Source organism: Hyaena hyaena, unplaced genomic scaffold, assembly GCF_003009895.1.
Source record: "Hyaena hyaena isolate Hyena2069 unplaced genomic scaffold, ASM300989v1 scaffold_428, whole genome shotgun sequence".
Classification (NCBI taxonomy): domain Eukaryota; kingdom Metazoa; phylum Chordata; class Mammalia; order Carnivora; family Hyaenidae; genus Hyaena; species Hyaena hyaena.
The window spans coordinates 79,863-98,013 of record NW_024081062.1 but is presented as its reverse complement, the minus strand read 5'-3'; the positions used below and the strand labels follow the sequence as shown (position 1 = coordinate 98,013).

Here is an 18,151-nt window from a genome sequence, read left to right as displayed (position 1 = left end):
CTTGTCCACTCTATCCATGCATGGCCTTTAAATAATTCTGTAGACTTTGTTTTTGTAATCTCTAAGGCTTGGTTGGTACAGATCGAAGAGGTCCCTCATCTGTATGGTTTATCCTCATGGCTTTACTTCACCTCAGAGCTTGTTAGTCTGTAGATTGTTTATGGATTATCTGCAACTCTAATTTTATGCACTGTTCCAGCTAAAGATTACTTGTATTAGTTTTTTTTCTGATAGATTTTTGACTTTTATAGAAAGGACGCCTTACAGAATTGAAAAGGATACCCTTGAGAGTATGGTAATTCCTAGGCTGATGTATTATAGCTCTCTCCCTGACAGGTCCAAGCCAAGTCGTCAGATCCCTGACTTAGATTCAGAGCCTTACCCTGATATCCCGAGTTGTTTCTCCAATGGTTAGGACTTAAGATTGACACTGGGGAAAGGGAGAAGGGGGTTTCTGCATTTCCTCAGCCTGGATAGTTGGCCAGCCCTGTTGAGTAGCAGTTTAGAGATGCTTTCCCTTTATTTCTGCCTATACCAGCCCCTGGGAAAATGAACCACAGCATATTCTGGGGAGAGAATGAAGTTGTTGAGGGCAGTCTAGTCAACATCCGTCACTCCATTGCTTGTCAGGATTCTTTTAGCCGATTTGTCTGACTGGGCAGGTGTCCCCTCTCTCCCTCAGTGCTCCATGTGCATCCCTCTTGAAGCTTCGCACTCTGTTGAAGAGGACACCATCCCAGGTAGAGAGGGGGACGGGAAACTGGGCCAATTGAATCTATGTCCTTTTCTTTCCATCAGATCAAGGATACTTAACTGGGATCCATTGACTTCCTGAGGTCCGTGACCTCTGTGAAATTCCTCACCAAGTTTTGTTTATGCATTGGTGCATTTCTTAAGCGAGAGGGTCCATAGCTTTCATCAGATTTTTAAAGGGATCTGTGTGTGAATTCAGAAGTTTAAGCACTATGGCACTAGATGCTGCGGTTTCCCATGTAGAATTTTTGAGTACTTTGCAAGCAAGAATGACAGGAAGTTAGAAATGCAAAGGGAAGTAGGGTGGTTGGGCGGGTCTGTTGTAATCCTAGGCAAGCAATTACAAGATCCTTTTCTCATTCGTGGGGGATGTCGTTTAATACCTTTGGCACATGAAGCAGCCTTCAAAAGCTATGTTGTCTGTTTCTCAAAGAGGAATAACAGGAAGCTAGGAATACTAAGAGGAGGAGAGGAGGTGGCGTAGGTGGTAATGTGTAATAAAATTGGCCCATAGAATAGGAATTAGAGTGCTCTACAGCCATGGCAAATCATTGTCCTTCTTGGGATCTTAATTTGGTCACCGGTAAAATGAAAAGTCTGGAATACATGTAAGAGCACTTCTAGCTCCAGTACACCTTTATGTGAAAGAATTCTGTGTGTGCCGGGGAGATCTAAAATTCCCTTAACATTAAAAGAGAAAGGAATCCTGTTTTGCCTGCCTCTGATTGTGTGTGGCTCTGTGAGAAAAGAAAGCTTAGTTACGGTTGTATGTATTGTAAGACTGATGAATTTTTTGCTGTTAACTTTCTCCAAAAGGTACAGGGACACTTAATCGAGTAAACACTGAGCAAACGTAATTGACTCAAGCTTTGTTCCTTGATGTGAGGTGTTTGATAGCAGTCTATCTGATGGAGAATATGAACTCACTTGCTTGTTGGTTAAAGTAAAATTATGTCTTAAGTTTGTGAGATAAGTATAAATTCTATTCATCAATTTGAGGTTTTTTCTTTTTATCTAGTTAGCTGTTTAAACCTGGAATTCTTGTGAGAATGTTTTGTTTGAACCACAGTTGTTCCAGGATGAAGAGAATAATTTGAAATCCTTTAAATGTGTTTGCAGTCATTATTTAGAAGCGAGGTCCTTGAATGAGAGAGATTATCGGGACCGGAGATACGTTGATGAATATAGAAATGACTACTGCGAAGGCTATGTTCCTAGACATTATCACAGAGACGTTGAAAGCAGTTATCGAATCCACTGCAGTAAATCTTCAGTCCGAAGCAGGAGAAGCAGTCCTAAAAGGAAGCGTAATAGACACTGTTCAAGTCCTCAGTCACGTTCGGTATGATTGATTTTGTTTTTATTTTGGGTGGATGCTTATTTGTGTGTAAAAGCTCTTAATGAGCTAGTAAGTTTGAAAAAGTTTTTTATATATATGTAATATTATTTGGATATATTATAAATGTGTTTGTATTACTTGAATCCTTAAACATCTAAGTTTTCATAGCTAATGGTATTTATTAGGTAGATTTCATTTGCCCATATTGACTCATTTTCTGCAGTCCAGATCATGAGTTCTTGATTTTAATATTAAAAATATTTTTATGTTTTGTAATTTAATCTTATGAAAAAATGAAGCACCCATCCTTCCTTTTATCGTAAATAATTTTTTTTAACTTTAAAAGAAGCCTGCTTCCTGATGATTGGAAACAACTCTAGAACATTGCACTGGTGGATACTTAACTGTTTATATATAGCATAGTCCCAGAGCACAGTGCATCATTGTCTGCAGCTAGCTCCCTTGAAATTCTGAAATGGGTGCTGAATGGAAAGTGCATTATCCAAACAGTCTGCTGTTTTTTACACTCAGACATCTTCACCTGTTTTAATCAGTAAACTTTAAATGAATTGTTTCCTTCCCCAAGTTTTCTTTGATTAGTTTGAACATGGAAATTTACTAGCTAATTTATGTCCCCCATTAATTATGTATGTTTTAAAATATTGCTAAATAAACAATTTCAACTGATCTTGACATTTTAAAACCTTCTCCCCACAAACTAGACATCTCAATTCACAGCATATGCTATTTTATAGCAAGAGATTAGTAGATCATGACATTGCATTCTTTAAATTTCAGACTTCAATTAAATCAGTATTTTAAAGAGACAATTGTGTTGTTTTTTTTCTATTGCCACTTTAAGTATCTTATCTGAAAATCTGTTCCTTGCCATGTTTTTCTTCTGTAACATAAACTGTGCCCTGTGAATTTCTGGGGACTGAATTTGAAATTGCTCCTGCCAACTGTTCGTGGCCTGGTGCTTATCTGAATGCCTGAATATCTCCCCGCTGAATGAATTGCGTATTCTGCCCTGAATTCACTCTGATATATTGATTGGCTGGACGATCTTGGTGCTGCCCACTTGCCGTTCCAGAAGAGCCACCGAAGGAAAAGATCCAGGAGTATAGAGGATGATGAGGAGGGTCACCTGATCTGTCAAAGTGGAGACGTTCTAAGAGCAAGATGTATAGAATATTTTTCAACACTTTTTTAACTTTGCAGACAGAATAATCTTTTTAAGAATAGTTGTCAGCGGGGGGCTAAAGAACTCTTCATTGCTTTTTTGTTTTGTTTTTTGTGGGTTTGTTTGTTCTTTTGTATTTCTTCTTTTCTATAGAATTTAAATATTTCTACTCTAAAGTTCCAAAATAATCAGTGGAATTTGAGCTTAGAGCAAGAAAGATAGCTCTATCTAATTGTTTTTGTAGCAGCTGAAAATAAAATAATTTGAGTGCTGAAACCTTAGTTATGCTTTGATAGACATCATTTGAAAATATTCCACACTTAAGTATTCATTGTTTGAATAACTAGATAATTTATATTATCTCAAGTACTTACTCCCTTTTTCCTCCCTTACTTTAGATGAAATCGTGGACACTTTGGGTGAAGGGGCCTTTGGCAAAGTCGTAGAGTGCATTGATCATGGCATGTAAGTTTTTGCTTTTTTGAACAGTCTGATATTTTTGGGTGGGGAAGGATCTATAATTTAAATGAAATGGTATCTTAAGAGGTAGCCACTTGTTTCCTGCGGGGTATAAATACCCCAAATTTCTTGAACTATGTCTGGTTATTAATCATGGGTGTGGATTTTGATCAAGAATGCTGATGGATTTCAGGTTCCTGGCTGGCTCTGTCAGTGGAGCATGTGACTCTTGATTTCAGGGTTGTGTGTTTGAGCCCCACGTTGGGTATAGAAATTACTTAAAAATAAAATCTAAAAAATAAAACCTGGCAAATTCTGTCAGATGGTGTTTGTTGAAATTAAAGTGAGTCTTCAAGTAAAGTAGTTTCCCAGAACACAGGCTTTGGCCCTTATATGAGATTTAGAGTGCTTTGCTTTTGTTTTGAGTAGCAGAGACAATAAAACAGTTCTAATCTTGGTCAAAAACGTTATTTCTGATCTGAAAATTGCATAGTAGAAGAAATGGCTTAGTAAAAAATAATCTGTTCTGTAATGTAGAAGGGTGCATCTTCCATTTAATAGGTTTAAGAACCTTCTGCCTTTATTTTGGAATAATCCTGATTATCACTGGAAAAGAAGTCATCTGCTATAAAGTACTAGCTATTACTAGAAGAATTTTATTTTATCAGTTTTTCAGTTGTGCTCTGTATCATGCAGATTTTGTACACTGTTTCTTCAGACTTCATGAAATAAGTTTCTATGGCAACAAAATAAAACAAAAACCTTCATTCCCAAAGGATGATATTTGCATTCTTAGGGTTAGCTTCTTAAACTACGAAGAAATTCTGTTACTTAAAACCTACAGAATAAAGTCCAGATTCTTTAATGACTTACTAAAAATTGGGGTTTGACCCTATGTCTCATTTTAACATTTGCCTCCAGGACCTCTGTTCTGTAGTTTACCAACTTTTTAGTAAGTAAACCTCTCTTTGAACAGTTTACTTCAACTGCATATTTCTAAATTGACATCTAAAATTTTTCATCCTAAAATAGTTGGAGAAGATTGTAATTTCCAGCTTATTTAAAAAAAAAAACTTTCCGTAAATATATTTGAGAGAGTCTGTTACAGCAACTTGATAGCTACTGTTATTTATGAACCAACCCTTGAATGCTTAAACGTGTTTTATTCCTGAGCATAATTTCATTCCATATTTCATGAAGTATGTCAAGTATCTTTTATTGTCACTCTTTTATCCAATGAAAATGTGAAGTCACATTTTGTTAATATTATTTTGAGAGAGAGAGCACGTGAGCACATGAACAGGGGAGGGCAGAGAGAGAATGCCACACAGGCTCTGTGCTGTCCATGTAGAGCCCGATGCAGGGCTCAATCCTGTAAACTGAGGTCCTGACCTGAGCTGAAACCAAGAGTTGGATGCTTAACCAGCAAACCCAGGTGCCCCATGAAGTGAAATTTTGAAATATTTTCAGACTCCTAGAATTTTCTGGAATAGCTGAAAAAATTCCCATATATCCTTCACCCAGATTCCTCATGTTAACATTTTACAGTAGTTTTTAAATCATTCTCTGTATACACACGTGTTATATTTTCAAATTTTGCCAGCTGATCTATAGATCTTGCTCAGACTTTTACCAGTTGACCTATTAATAATGTCTTCTTAAAATTTGAGATTCCAACAGTGAATATTTGAGATATTCCAGTATTCAGTTGATCAGGTATAAAACTATTGCAAATTTTGATACTTACTGGACCTAACTATAACATTTAACTGGAAACGTGTCTTCTTTTGGGTTGGTTGTGACTTGTAAAGAGTACAAGTATTCATAAATGTCTGAAGTGCTTTAGTATTAAATGTGTTTCCTTTTTTTTTTTTGAGATAACAGTTAATTGTAACATGTAACATTGTGTAAGTTTAAGGTATACAACTATACATTGCAGTGGAATTACTGTAGTGATGTAGGGAGTTTTGGCACAGTGGTTTCATAGCAACCTTGAGATATATGCCATATGTCTTAGGCAGATTATCATCAAAATAAGTTTTAATGATTTATTAGCCCACAACTTTGTTGGGGGCTTTGTTGAAAGAAGTAAATTGGAAACCACCAGATTTGGAGAAAGATTTGCTATTCAACCACTATAAAAGTTAGTTTGCCTCAAAGGTTTTTTTTTTTTTTTTTTTTTTTAACAGCCTAGGGCACATATCTTAATCATTAAGGGATCTATGAGGTTTTCTTTTCTTGCATCAAGTGGAAGGGCCATAGTAAAAAAAAAAAAAAAAAAGACTTGACTGCTGGTTCATCTTCAGGAAAATCAGATTTAGAAAAGAGGATCGGGGCACCTGGGTGGCTCAGTCACTTAAGCAGTCTGATTTCGGCTTAGGTCATGATCTCGCCGTTTGTGGATTCGAGCCCCGCGTTGGGCTCTGTGCTGACAGCTCAGAGCCTGGAGCCTGCTTCAGATTCTCTGTCTGCCTCTCTCTCTGCTCCTCCGCTGCTTGTGTTCTGTCTCTCTCACTCGAAAATATACAAACATTAAAAAATTCAAGAAGAGAAGATCAAAGCAACTTGAGAATTTAGAAATCCATTTTCTCAAAATCATTCGTTGCTTGAAGTATTATAGGTAACTAATCTAAGGCTTATTCCCTATACTACCTATTTCTACCTACTTGCATCAGTGAATGTGCTAATAAGCATTTTCTTGGCTTCATGACTTACTGATGTGGTCTCCTTTACCTGAGTATGTTTCCTTTTCCTCCCAAATCTTATAGTCTGAAAGCTGTCTTTCAGGGCTTAGTAGTGTGTCACCTTTTCTCTGAATAAGTTAGAACTCCCTCTAACTCCCTAATTGTTAGGCTCTCCTACCTCTTTGTAGTAGCTCATACCAAGCACTTATTTTTGAGAGAGAGAGAGAGAGAGCCAGAGTGCAAGCAGGGGAGAGGAAGAGAGAGAGAGGGAGACACAGAATCTAGAGCAGGCGCCAGGCTCTGAGCTGTCAGCCTGGGGCTCAGACAGCAAGGAAGTCGGATGCTTAACTGAGCTACCCAGGGCCCCCTTTTTTTTTTGGTATAAAACCTATGTAAACTTAAAATTCTGGAAACAAACATTAAGCATTGTCAGTATTAAGGGAATTATCTCTCCGTAGAAAGTGTGTTTTGCCAGACTTGTGAAAAAATGTTACATGGAATCTGGTATAAGATGCTCTGAAAGATTATTTTAGAGAAATAGCATAGAGTAGTTAATAGTAAGATGATGCTTAAGGGGACACATATTTTCAACCTTCTCCTGAACATCTACCTTTTTCATTTTCATTTTGTTTTTAAGGGATGGCATACATGTAGCAGTGAAAATTGTAAAAAATGTAGGTCGATACCGTGAAGCAGCTCGTTCAGAAATCCAAGTATTGGAGCATTTAAATAGTACTGATCCCAATAGTGTCTTGTAAGTATAAACTTGAATTGTGACCCATCATCTTACCTAAAATAATCAGAATTTTGTGAACTGACTCATTTTTATTTGGTCTCTTTTAGCCGATGTGTCCAGATGCTAGAATGGTTTGATCATCATGGTCATGTTTGTATTGTGTTTGAACTGCTGGGACTTAGTACCTATGATTTCATTAAAGAAAATAGCTTTCTGCCATTTCAAATTGACCACATCAGGCAGATGGCATATCAGATCTGCCAATCAATAAATTGTAAGTATACTTGATAAATTTTTAAACACCAGAAAATTAAAAGTTTTTATTATACAAGCAACATGTCAAAACATTGTCACTAAAAATCCACGTTACAGGTAACGGTGAAATCCCTATATCCACTACTGATCCTCCTTGTTCCCAATACAGATGAAATATGTAGGTGAAACTAATAATTTCTTTATGTTCTCTTGTAGTTTTGCATCATAATAAATTAACCCATACAGATCTGAAGCCTGAAAATATTTTATTTGTGAAGTCAGACTATGTAGTCAAATATAATTCTAAAATGGTAAGTTAAAGACTTGTTTTAATTTTGGTGGTGGTTTTAAAAATTAATTTAGCTTGGTGACCTTTGGATGAGTTGATTTTGACTTCTAAGACTGGTTATATCCTGAGGTTTAACCTAAAAGGATCATCCTTCTTTACCTTTCGCATGGAGTTATATTGAAAATCAAAAAGATTATTCATATGCAAGTCTTTTGAAGTGTGTAAAGTTTTTCATGTCTTTACTGATCTTCATGTTGACTCAACTTCACTTCTCTAGAAACGTGATGAACGCACACTGAAAAACACAGATATCAAAGTTGTTGACTTTGGAAGTGCAACATATGATGATGAGCATCATAGTACTTTGGTGTCTACGCGGCATTACAGAGCTCCAGAGGTCATTTTGGGTCAGTAAGACACCACCCTTCCTGTTGCTGTAATTAAAGACGAGATTTTGGGTGTGATTATCTTAACAGTGTACAGAAACTATTACCTGTCTTAAAAATTGGACATTGCTGTAAATATTCTTCCTGAGTGGGAAAAATGTGATACCATTTGTAAAGATATTCCAGGTGGTTATTTTTTCAACATGCTAATCTTAAAAGATATAAAAGGGCAATTTCTGTTGGCTAAGTACATCACAGCAATGTGATTTTGAAGTGATGTGGGTTTCCTATTTTCATGTCACAAAAGCATGGTGCTGTAAAAATACTCAAGGTATGTTTGGCAGACGTCTGAGTAAAGAGCCAGGAGGAGGTCAGGAAGAAAGAGGGGCTAGTCTAAGAGGAGAGCTTCTTTGATAATCATTGACCTGAAAAAGGTTAAGGAAGAAAATGACTTAAGGTGCAGAGTTTGGAAATAAAAGGGAATTCAGTAAGGGAGTGTGTATCTTATGTCTTAAAATGTCACATACTAGGTCTTGTTTATAGAGTGAAGGAGAGGAGGTTGGGGCTCAGAGACAGTGGGAGAAGTTCAGATCAGGTGCTCTTGGAAGATAGTTCCATGGAATAAGCTTATTAGTCAAAAGTAAGGTCCAGCTGAGGTTGGCTAGTTGAAATTTTATAGAATCAGTTTCCAGTTTTCACCTTTTTATGTGCCCGATAGCTGGTAGTTCAGAATAAGAGTAGGAAAGCACACTAACAGTTTTTACCTAGGGTGGGGGATTGGTAAAGGCATAAGGAAATTGAGATTAGGGAATGCTTGTCAGTAGAACTTTCCATATGATGGAAGCCTTCTATATCTGCAATGTCCGGTATGGTAGCCGTTAGCCACATGTGGGCTTCTGTGTACTTGCAGTGTGGCCACTGTGACTGAGGAGAACTGAATTCTAAATTTTATGTGAATTTAAATGTTAGATATAAAACAGCCTCATGTGGCCACTGGCTACCATGTTGGACAGCCCAGTTTTCGAGCTTGTCTTTGAAATGAACGATCATAACATTTCTGCTTAGTATGATCTGAAAGGAGCTGTTGTGTTTCAATAGTTTAGGAACGGAATGTGGGAAGAATTTGTGGACATAGAGGCATTCTCAGAGTTTAAAAAGATACAACTTTGTGTGTTGTCAATTTCAAGAGGTTGATTACCTCCACATTTTAACGTGGAGCTCAGCAGAGCAAAACCAAGCAACAACAACAAAACATGAGGCACAACATAAAATAATTGGCATTTTTTTCTTTGTTATTGGCACATAAAACAGTCAAGCATCTTACTGGCCTCCTAGATTGGATAAAATATAGCACTTCTTAGTAATGACAATAACGCAGTTTCAAGTATGGCCAGGCTAGATAGATCAGTCATATAAATCCCAAATAAATTGGGGTTATTGGCCTTGAGGAGAAGAGATTGGGAGATTAGGAAGGGTCCTTTTTGTTTTTGTGGGGTGTTAATTCTGAGGATTGAGGCAGAATTAGGTTGGGAGGAAGGTGTAGTCATGCAGTTGGTCTCCTGTCTTGGGTATTGGTAGTAAAGACATGAAGTTTTTGGTAGAAGTGAACCATAGGCAATTCCAGAGTACGAGGACAGACTTCTCAGAGAACGGGATGATTTAGAATGATGGGTGGCAGAAGGTTGCAGTCACCTGGGAAGAAGCTGGATAGGAATGGCTGGAGAAGAGATGGTCATTTTGGGTCCAAGATCTATCAATTGCAGATTCTGTTATGTGTCACTGTAGACTCCTGCTCAGTTACCCATTTGTTCAAATGATGGCATTGTGAGGGTTACGTAAAAGGACTAAATTTTTAAAAAGTGAATAAATAAAATGACCAAATCACAGTCAAGGTTTTTGTTTATTTTGTGTATTCCTTCTTCTTTAAAATTCAGTGATGTTACTGAAAGTAAAATGTCTTTTAAAGTAGGTTTTATTGGGGCACTTGGTGGCTGGCTCAGTCGATTAAGCAACTCTCGATTTCAGCTCAGGTCATGATCTCCCGATTCATGGGATCTAGCCCCGAGTCAGGCTCCATCCATGCTGACAGCACAGAGGCTGCCTGGGATTCACTGTCACCTTCTCTCTTCTCTGCACGCACACGTGCGTGTGTCTCTCTGTCTCTCAAAATAAATAAACTAAAAAAAAAAAAAAGTAGGTTTTATGTATACATAATTGTTTTACTAAATTTTTGACCTTTAAAATATTAAAACATCTGTATGATTTACTCTTCTCCTTTCCAATTGAGTACAGGCTTAAGACTAGGTATTTTATTCTTTCCTGAAGAGGATTCTATTGAGCATTGTGAAGGAGAAAGTATATGTAATCATGTACAGACAGCCTGAAGAGTACATATATAAATAGATCCTTCTGTGATTTAAATGGCTCTATAATTTTGCTTATAATGAAACTGCTTGTAATTCCCTTTTATAACCCTTTTATTGTTTATCTAAAACCATAGTTCTTTGTGTTTTTGAGAGCTCAAGGAGGAGACAGGCAGAGAGAGAGAGAATCTTAAGCAGCCTCCACGCCCAGCATGGAGCCCAAGGGAAGGGTTTGAACTCATGACCATGAGATTATGACCCGTTCCTTTTTTTTTTTTGTTTGTTTTGTTTATTCTTGAGAGAGGGCACACAAATGTGTGAGTGGGGGAGTGGCTGAGATGGAGGGATACAAGATCCCAAGCTGACTCCATGCTGTCAGCACAGAGCCCAGTATGGGGCTTGATCTCATGAACCAAAGTCCGAGATCATGACCTGAGCCAAAATTAGGAGTTAATAACACTTAACCCCACTGAACCACCTAGGCACCCCCCACCCCGTTTTGTTGTTGTTTTTAATGTAAGGAGTAAACTCCAGCGTTGAGCTGATAAATTGAAAAGTGGTTAGTAATTACATTCTGAGGTTAATTGTCCACCTGTATTTACTATAATAAAATGTAAAATTTCCCAGAACAACCAAGAACTGGGGGTAACAATGCACCCCATTGCATACAGTTCAGAGAATACGGAGTATTTGCACAAATTGGTAGTTATACTTGGAAAATATTTGCTAATCCCTCTTTTATTTTACATAAAATGCCTACTCCCCAGATTAAAACACTAATTTGATGTAGAGATATGGAGAGTTGTGAGAGCATACTGAGCAACATTTTATATAAAACTAAAATGTAAACCCTGAGTGTACCATTTTATTTGTGTAAAGAGAGCACCCATGTAGGGAAGGGATGTGGTGTATTGGCAGTAAAAACTTGTTGCATATAAAAGTGTATGCTTTTGTTTTTACAGCTTTAGGTTGGTCTCAACCTTGTGATGTTTGGAGCATAGGCTGCATTCTTATAGAATATTACCTTGGTTTCACAGTCTTCCAGGTATGTAGTAAATGCCATTTCATAATTTTCAGTGTTAAGAGCATGTTAAAGTGTTGGCTTCCATTTTGAAAAGTTCCTGTAGTGTTAAGATTAAAACTTCTATAAAATGGGATGGCTGGATGGCTCGGTTTATTGAGCGCCTGACTCTTGATTTCGGCTCAGGTCCTGATCCCAGGGTTGTGGGACTGAGCCCCCGTGTCGGGCTCTGTGCTGAGTGTGGAGCTTGCTTGGGATGCTCCCTCTCTTTCTCTTTCCCTCTGCCCCTCCCCCCCACTTGTATGCTCTCTCTCTAAAATAAAAAAACGAAAAACCGTTATATATGCAGAATGGTCCTTCTTCTCTAAAACCATAGTTGGATGAAATACTACTCTTGGTGAATGGTCATAATTCTGTTTTCCATGTGATTGGAGTTTTTATCACATGGTTTAATATTGTCTTGTGTTCTCATTTTTTTGTTGAACTCTTGCAGCATAAATTTATGTTAGTGTTACTGTGGCCAATTATAATTCTGTTCTGGTTATACTGACTGTCAACACAGCCTGTGAGCAAGTCACTCCTTTTTATAAAATAATTCAGGAACGATAAGTTGTATTTTACTTTGTGACACTCTAGGCACATTTTAAGGCACTAAGTGTATAAAGATAAAAAGAACATCTCTGTCTTCCAGGAAGTCATGCAAAAGATAGATGTGGGAAAGCTTACAGTGCACTGTGGTACTTGCTGTTGTGGAACAATGTAGAAAGTGTAGTGGGGGGCCGCCTGGGTGGCTTAGTCGGTTAAGCATCCGACTTTCGCTTAGGTCATGATCTTGTGGTCGTGGGTTCGAGCCCTGCCTCAGGCTCTGTGCTGACTGCCAGCTCAGAGCCTGGAGCCTATTTCAGAGTCTGTGTCTCCCGCTCTCTCTGACCCTCCCCTGCTCATGCGCTCTCTCTTTCCCCTAGAAATAAAAGTATTAAAAAAAAAAAAAAGTGTAGTGGGAACCCGGGAAAGATGGACTGTTAAATTTCCTCAGAGAAAGTGTCCCTGAGGAGGTACAGAAATGAAGCCAGTGCCAGAAGGTAGACTAGAGTTTTGTTTTTAAATTTTTTTAATGTTTTATTTCTGAGAGAGAGACAGAGTGAGCAGGAGAGGGTCAGACAGAGAGGGAGATACAGAATCTGAAAGAGGCTCCAGGCTCTGAGCTGTCAGCACAGAGCCCAACGTAGGGCTCAAACTCACAAACCACGAGATCATGACCTGAGCCGAAGTCGGACACTTAACCAACTGAGCCACCCAGGTGCCCCTGAAGATTGGAGGTTTTTCAGAAAACAGAGAGTGGTGGCCAGCGCTGGAAGAAGATCTTGTACCCATAAGTATGGAGAGTCACGAAAGAGTGGTCTCTAGTCAGGGGACGGGAGATAGTGCTGTCAGACTGCCTTGCATAATGGGGAAGTGAGGTCAGTAGGCAAGGACTGACTCATCGTGAACTTGTTTGGATAGAAAGGTACTTACTTCCCAGAAGTTCATGGTTTCCAGAATGTGGACTAATCTAAGTGAAAATGATTTTGTAAGTTTGTCATTCTGGCATTTAATTAGAGATGATCCCTCCAACCCTTTTGTTTGTTTTGGGTACTAAAATGTCCCTTTTATGGAATGATGATAATAGTTGTCGGTAATTGGGTTTTTAAAATTAAAGTCCTTATTTGGCAAAACAAAAAATAAATATTTTTTAAGTCTCTGTTTTTTTTCCTTTAAAGTTTTCCTTACAACTGACATCTAACAGTCTTGGAAGATCTAAGTCGTGCAACCATTAAAGAGCTTGAAGTAGGGTTGTAATGTGATCAGAGTGTTGTGATTTGTTTTGGGAGTTGGGGGTGCAGATTTGGTGGGTTCTGGCTTCTGCTGTTGAGGTTGATTTGAAGTTGGGGGCAGTACAGGGTGGAGAGGAAGCTATGAGGAGTAAGAGTCACTTAGGTGGTGGCTATTGTAGAATGTGTGTTCACTGCCTGAGGGGCCTGTCACCAGACTTCTCCTGTTTCTAATCCATAGAGATCCTGTTAAAAGTACTCTGACTTCATAGACAAGTTTGATACCTAGAACATGGTGACTACTCAGTTCTTGGAGGTAGTGTCTGGTCTGTAAGCAGAGGGTCAAGGAAAAGTTGAGCAGAATGCACAATTTCTTCATCTGACACACAAAATAGTTGCTTCATATGATCTGTGATTGTAAATCACCCTGAGGTCTTGAGTGCAGATTATTAACATTGGTTTGAGATAAGGTTTTTATTTTGAATTCCCCCCTCCAAAATACTCTTCAACTAAGGAACCTCTTAAAAATGTGGAACTAGCCCTTTGCTGCATCTACTGTGAGAATGAAGACATTCTCGACAGTCACACTGTCGACATTCCAGAAAATGTCGACACCACTCTGAGGGGATGCGCTGTTAATGTGAACGGCCCCAAAGGAACCCTGCGAAGGGACTTCAGTCATCTCAACGTACTCCGTCTCCTGGGAAAGAAAAAGGAGGCTCTAGGTTGACAAATGGTGGGGAAATAGTGAACAGTAGCCAGTTCTTTTCTGTCTCTACAGACCACGATCAAGGATATTACGCTGGCTTCCATTAGAAGATGAGGTCCATGTATGCTCGTTTCCCCATCATCGTTATTATTCAGCAGAATGATTTCTCTTGTTGAAATCCAAAATTTCTTGGGTGAGAAATACAGTGGCAGGGTTCACTTGTTGAGTATCTCCCAAGCCCAGAAAGAGGAGTTCTTGAAGGAAATGACATTGAACTTGTATCAAACTCAGTTGCTCTGATTGAGCAAGCCATAGCAGTTATAAACAAAGAGATCAGAACAGTTTGGGGTGGTATCTGTGTTTCTGTAAAAGGGACTGTTTGGCAGGCTTATGAATAAGATGTAAGTTGTCCAGCTGTGGATTGACAAGAGGCTGAATGGTTTTTCAGACTTCTTTTTGATATATATTTTTAAAAACTTAATTTATTTATTTTGAGATAGCATGAGTCAGATAGGGGCAGAGAGGGAGAGAGAGAGAACTCCAAAGCTGCACTGCACTGACAGCACAGAGCGCAATGCAGGACTCGAACTCACAAACTGTGAGACCGTGATCTGACCCAAAGTTGGACACTTAATGGACTCAGCCACCCAGGCGCCCCTTACTAGTGATATTTTAAAGAAGGAATAAAAGCTGTATTGGTTTGGAAAATAAAAAAATAAGTGCAGAGCTAGTATTACTTCTGTTCTGAGTTAGGGACTTAACGTTTTGGAAGCAATGTGCTAGGAACAGTAGTTTGATAGAATTTAAAAAGCGTCTGCTCTGCAGATGGAGGAGTTGGTGGATGATACTCTGCCTGATGCCTGCTTTTAAACAAAAAAATACATGACAGAGACCATTTATAACCAGCCAGGCCTAAAATACTACCGTTTGGACCTTTACAAAAGTTTGCCAACCTTTGATCTAGGAGCATACTGTTCAGCTATAAGTGTGCCAGTTTTCTCTCTTCCACTTGAGCCAAAGCTCTGTTCCTGTATGACTGAAGAAGATAAATTTTGACTTAGATCCGTAGCTCACCTTTTCTCATTTATGAGCTGTGTGACCTTGGGCTAGTATCTTAACTCCTTTGAAAGTCATGTGCCCACGTACCGAGCTCAGGATTGTTGTGAGAATTACTACAACTCTATTTTTATTGCTCAGTAGTAAATGTTAACATACGCTCTTCATTGGTGACTGGAAGTCAGTTTGGGGTCAGCAACTGATTAAATGAGGAGACTGTTTTTCTGGTACTGATCCCTAGTCAGTCTTCAGTGAACAGTGTAAGAAATGAAAATAGCCAAGGAAATTGTTTAGTTTCACATTAAATTGTCTATCTGCTTGCTATACAGAACCTTACTGTTGGATATCAGACTTTAGTTTTATTGGTGTATACCTCACTCAGTATTGTTCCATCTCTGAAGTTAGAGTGTGATATAAACTACGCAGCTGTCTAAATCTGGTCCTTTTGTGTCAGCTCTGTTTTCTTGTATTTTCCTTTACTGTGCATGTAAGGGAGGGAAAAGTGCTAAATTTCTTTTTCCTTTGTGTTTTAGACTCATGATAGTAAAGAGCACCTGGCAATGATGGAACGAATATTAGGACCCATACCAACACACATGATTCAGAAGACAAGGTATGCTCTAAGATTAAAGCCCTTTTTTGGGTCCAGGCAGTGGCCTGTATTCACATTACAGAAAACCCAACTTTGTGGTTATTGCTTGTTCCAGGACTTCAGATTTTGAATTTTTTTTTCATAAAGTCAGATTTTTATTTTATTTTTTTTCCAAATAGTTTATTGTCAAATTAGTTTCCACATAACACTCTGCTCATCCCCACAAGTGTCCTCCTCCATGCCCATCCCCCCTCCCCCCCACATCCATCAGTCCTCAGTTTCTGTCAGCATTCAAGAGTCTCTCATGGTTTGCCTCTCTCCCTTTCCCCCACCATTTCTGCCCTTCTTCTCCCCCTTGTTCCTCCGTCAAGTTCCTCCTAATCCTCCTATACGTGCAAACATATGATATTTGTCCTTCTCTGCCTGACTTATTTCGCTCAGCATAACACCCTCAAGGTCCATCCATGTTGCTACACATGGCCAGATTTCATTCTTTCTCATTGCCATGTAGTATTCCATGGTATAGATAAACCACATCTTCTTGATCCATTCATCTGTTGATGGACACTTAGGCTCTTTCCATGTTTTAGCTATTGTGGAGAGTGCTGCTATGAACCATAAAGTCAGATTTTTAAAAAGTAACGCAGTATTTACCTTGTGATCTACTAATAGTGTCTTTTTACACTCGAGTTCAACTTTGCAGAAATGTTTTCCTCACTTGCTATAAACATAATACATAGAGGAGTAAAAAGCTTGATTTTGGAGTCCTAGCCATCTCCGTTTGTTTCCATACTATCACTAGCTAGCTGTGTGCCTTTGAACAGGATACTAGAGTGGTTGGCAAACACAGCTTCCCCCCACTCCAGATCTCGTGAAATCCACATTTATGGGAATGGGTCCATAAGCTGTCACTGTTCCATGTGTGGTATTTCTGAACCACTTAGGTAGGGCATGGGAACCTTAGGGGGCACAAGATTAGGGAAGATGGGTTACACAGTATGTTTGATCCAGTATGTCATTGCTGGATTTTAAAAAATCGTATGCGTGTGTGTGTGTGCGTGCGTCGACGTAGATAGACTATGTTCGTGCTTCCATGTGTTCTGGTGAGATTAGGATAAATGTGCAGCTCTTTTGTTGTTTCTGATTCAGACTTCTTTTTCTTACAGAAAACGCAAGTACTTTCATCATAACCAGCTAGATTGGGATGAGCATAGTTCTGCGGGTAGATACGTTAGGAGACGCTGCAAACCATTAAAGGTAAAAAAGATTAGAAAGGTTATGAAAGGTTTTTAAAAACTATTTTTAAATCTCTTCCTTAAACAAAAATATTTCTTTCCCCAGGAATTTATGCTTTCCCATGACGAAGAACATGAGAAACTGTTTGATCTGGTACGAAGAATGTTAGAATATGATCCAGTGAAAAGAATTACCTTGGATGAAGCCTTGCAGCATCCTTTCTTTGACTTATTAAAAAAGAAATGAAACGGAAATCAGTGGTCTTACTATATACTTCTCTAGAAGAGATTACTTAAGACTGTGTCAGTCAACTCTAAACATTCTAATATTTTTGTAAACATTAAATTATTTTGTACAGTTAAGTGTAAATACTGTATGTTTTGTATCAATAGCATAATTACCTTGTTAAGCAAGTATGGTCTTGATAATGAACTCTACAAGTTAAAGTTAATTTTTCTTTTTGGGATTAATTACCATTTTTAAAGACCTTTGGAATATTCTTTGTGTCCAGTGATAAATGTGATTGATCCTGTCTTTTGTACATGGAGGTCAATTCTTTGAAGTGATTTTTTTGAGTAAAAGGAAATCTTGACTACTTTATTCTTAATGAATATTCTTTATATACCTCAAATTCAGAACTTTTCTTAACTTTAAAGTTTTTCTGTAATTGTTAAACAGGTAATAAGTATTATTAACTCCTGATAGGCAGGTATTGGAAACCAAAACCCATAGGAAATGTTTACTGTTGGAATATCATTAAATTTTAAGAATTGTGTTTTGTCTCCTTGGGTGATGTCAGTAGGGAGAAGTAGCATTCAGAGAAAAGCACCCAGTTTGTCGATCGTGACCGGTTGGTTAAGAAAAGCACATACACACTTCATTTAAGAGTAAAGTCTAACCGGAAAGTTGCAAACTTTGAAATAGGAATCTGATGCATGAGGATTAATTTTTAATACCAAATCGTGAGTTTTGAAATTGTCTAGCCTCAGTTTCCATATCAAATGAAGTAAATAACTTAAAGTTCACTCCGCCTATGAGAATTAGGTTGTTAAGCAGTTTATGTTTGTGTTAATCTTTACTGGAGCAAAAGAATGACTTGATTGGAAAACACTTGGGAAGAAACCTTTGCAGAAATTTCCAGACCATAATTGGTTAGTTAACATGGTAGTTTTTGTTTGCCTATAGGTGTTTTTTCTAACTTACCTGTTTTCACATTAGAAACTATACATAAGGGTACCTGGGTGGCTCACTGGGTTAAGGTTCCAACTTTGGCTCGGGC

The 18,151-nt window shown here is 38.3% G+C and overlaps 1 protein-coding gene across 2 annotated transcripts in view; it reads left to right on the top strand.

Moving 5' to 3' along the window:
• CLK4 (CDC like kinase 4) overlaps positions 1-17,647 on the top strand; it is a 30,333-nt gene extending 12,686 nt beyond the window's left edge. For both annotated transcript variants that reach the window (XM_039252822.1, XM_039252821.1), the window contains exons 3-13: positions 1,873-2,095; positions 3,186-3,276; positions 3,674-3,740; positions 7,056-7,172; positions 7,262-7,428; positions 7,626-7,720; positions 7,976-8,105; positions 11,410-11,492; positions 15,578-15,657; positions 16,803-16,893; positions 16,978-17,647. In XM_039252822.1, coding sequence (XP_039108753.1) covers positions 1,873-2,095; positions 3,186-3,276; positions 3,674-3,740; positions 7,056-7,172; positions 7,262-7,428; positions 7,626-7,720; positions 7,976-8,105; positions 11,410-11,492; positions 15,578-15,657; positions 16,803-16,893; positions 16,978-17,118 — 1,285 coding nt within the window. In that variant the 3' untranslated portion in view covers positions 17,119-17,647. The remainder of the gene's footprint in view (positions 1-1,872; positions 2,096-3,185; positions 3,277-3,673; positions 3,741-7,055; positions 7,173-7,261; positions 7,429-7,625; positions 7,721-7,975; positions 8,106-11,409; positions 11,493-15,577; positions 15,658-16,802; positions 16,894-16,977) is intronic.
• Positions 17,648-18,151: the final 504 nt, after the last annotated feature.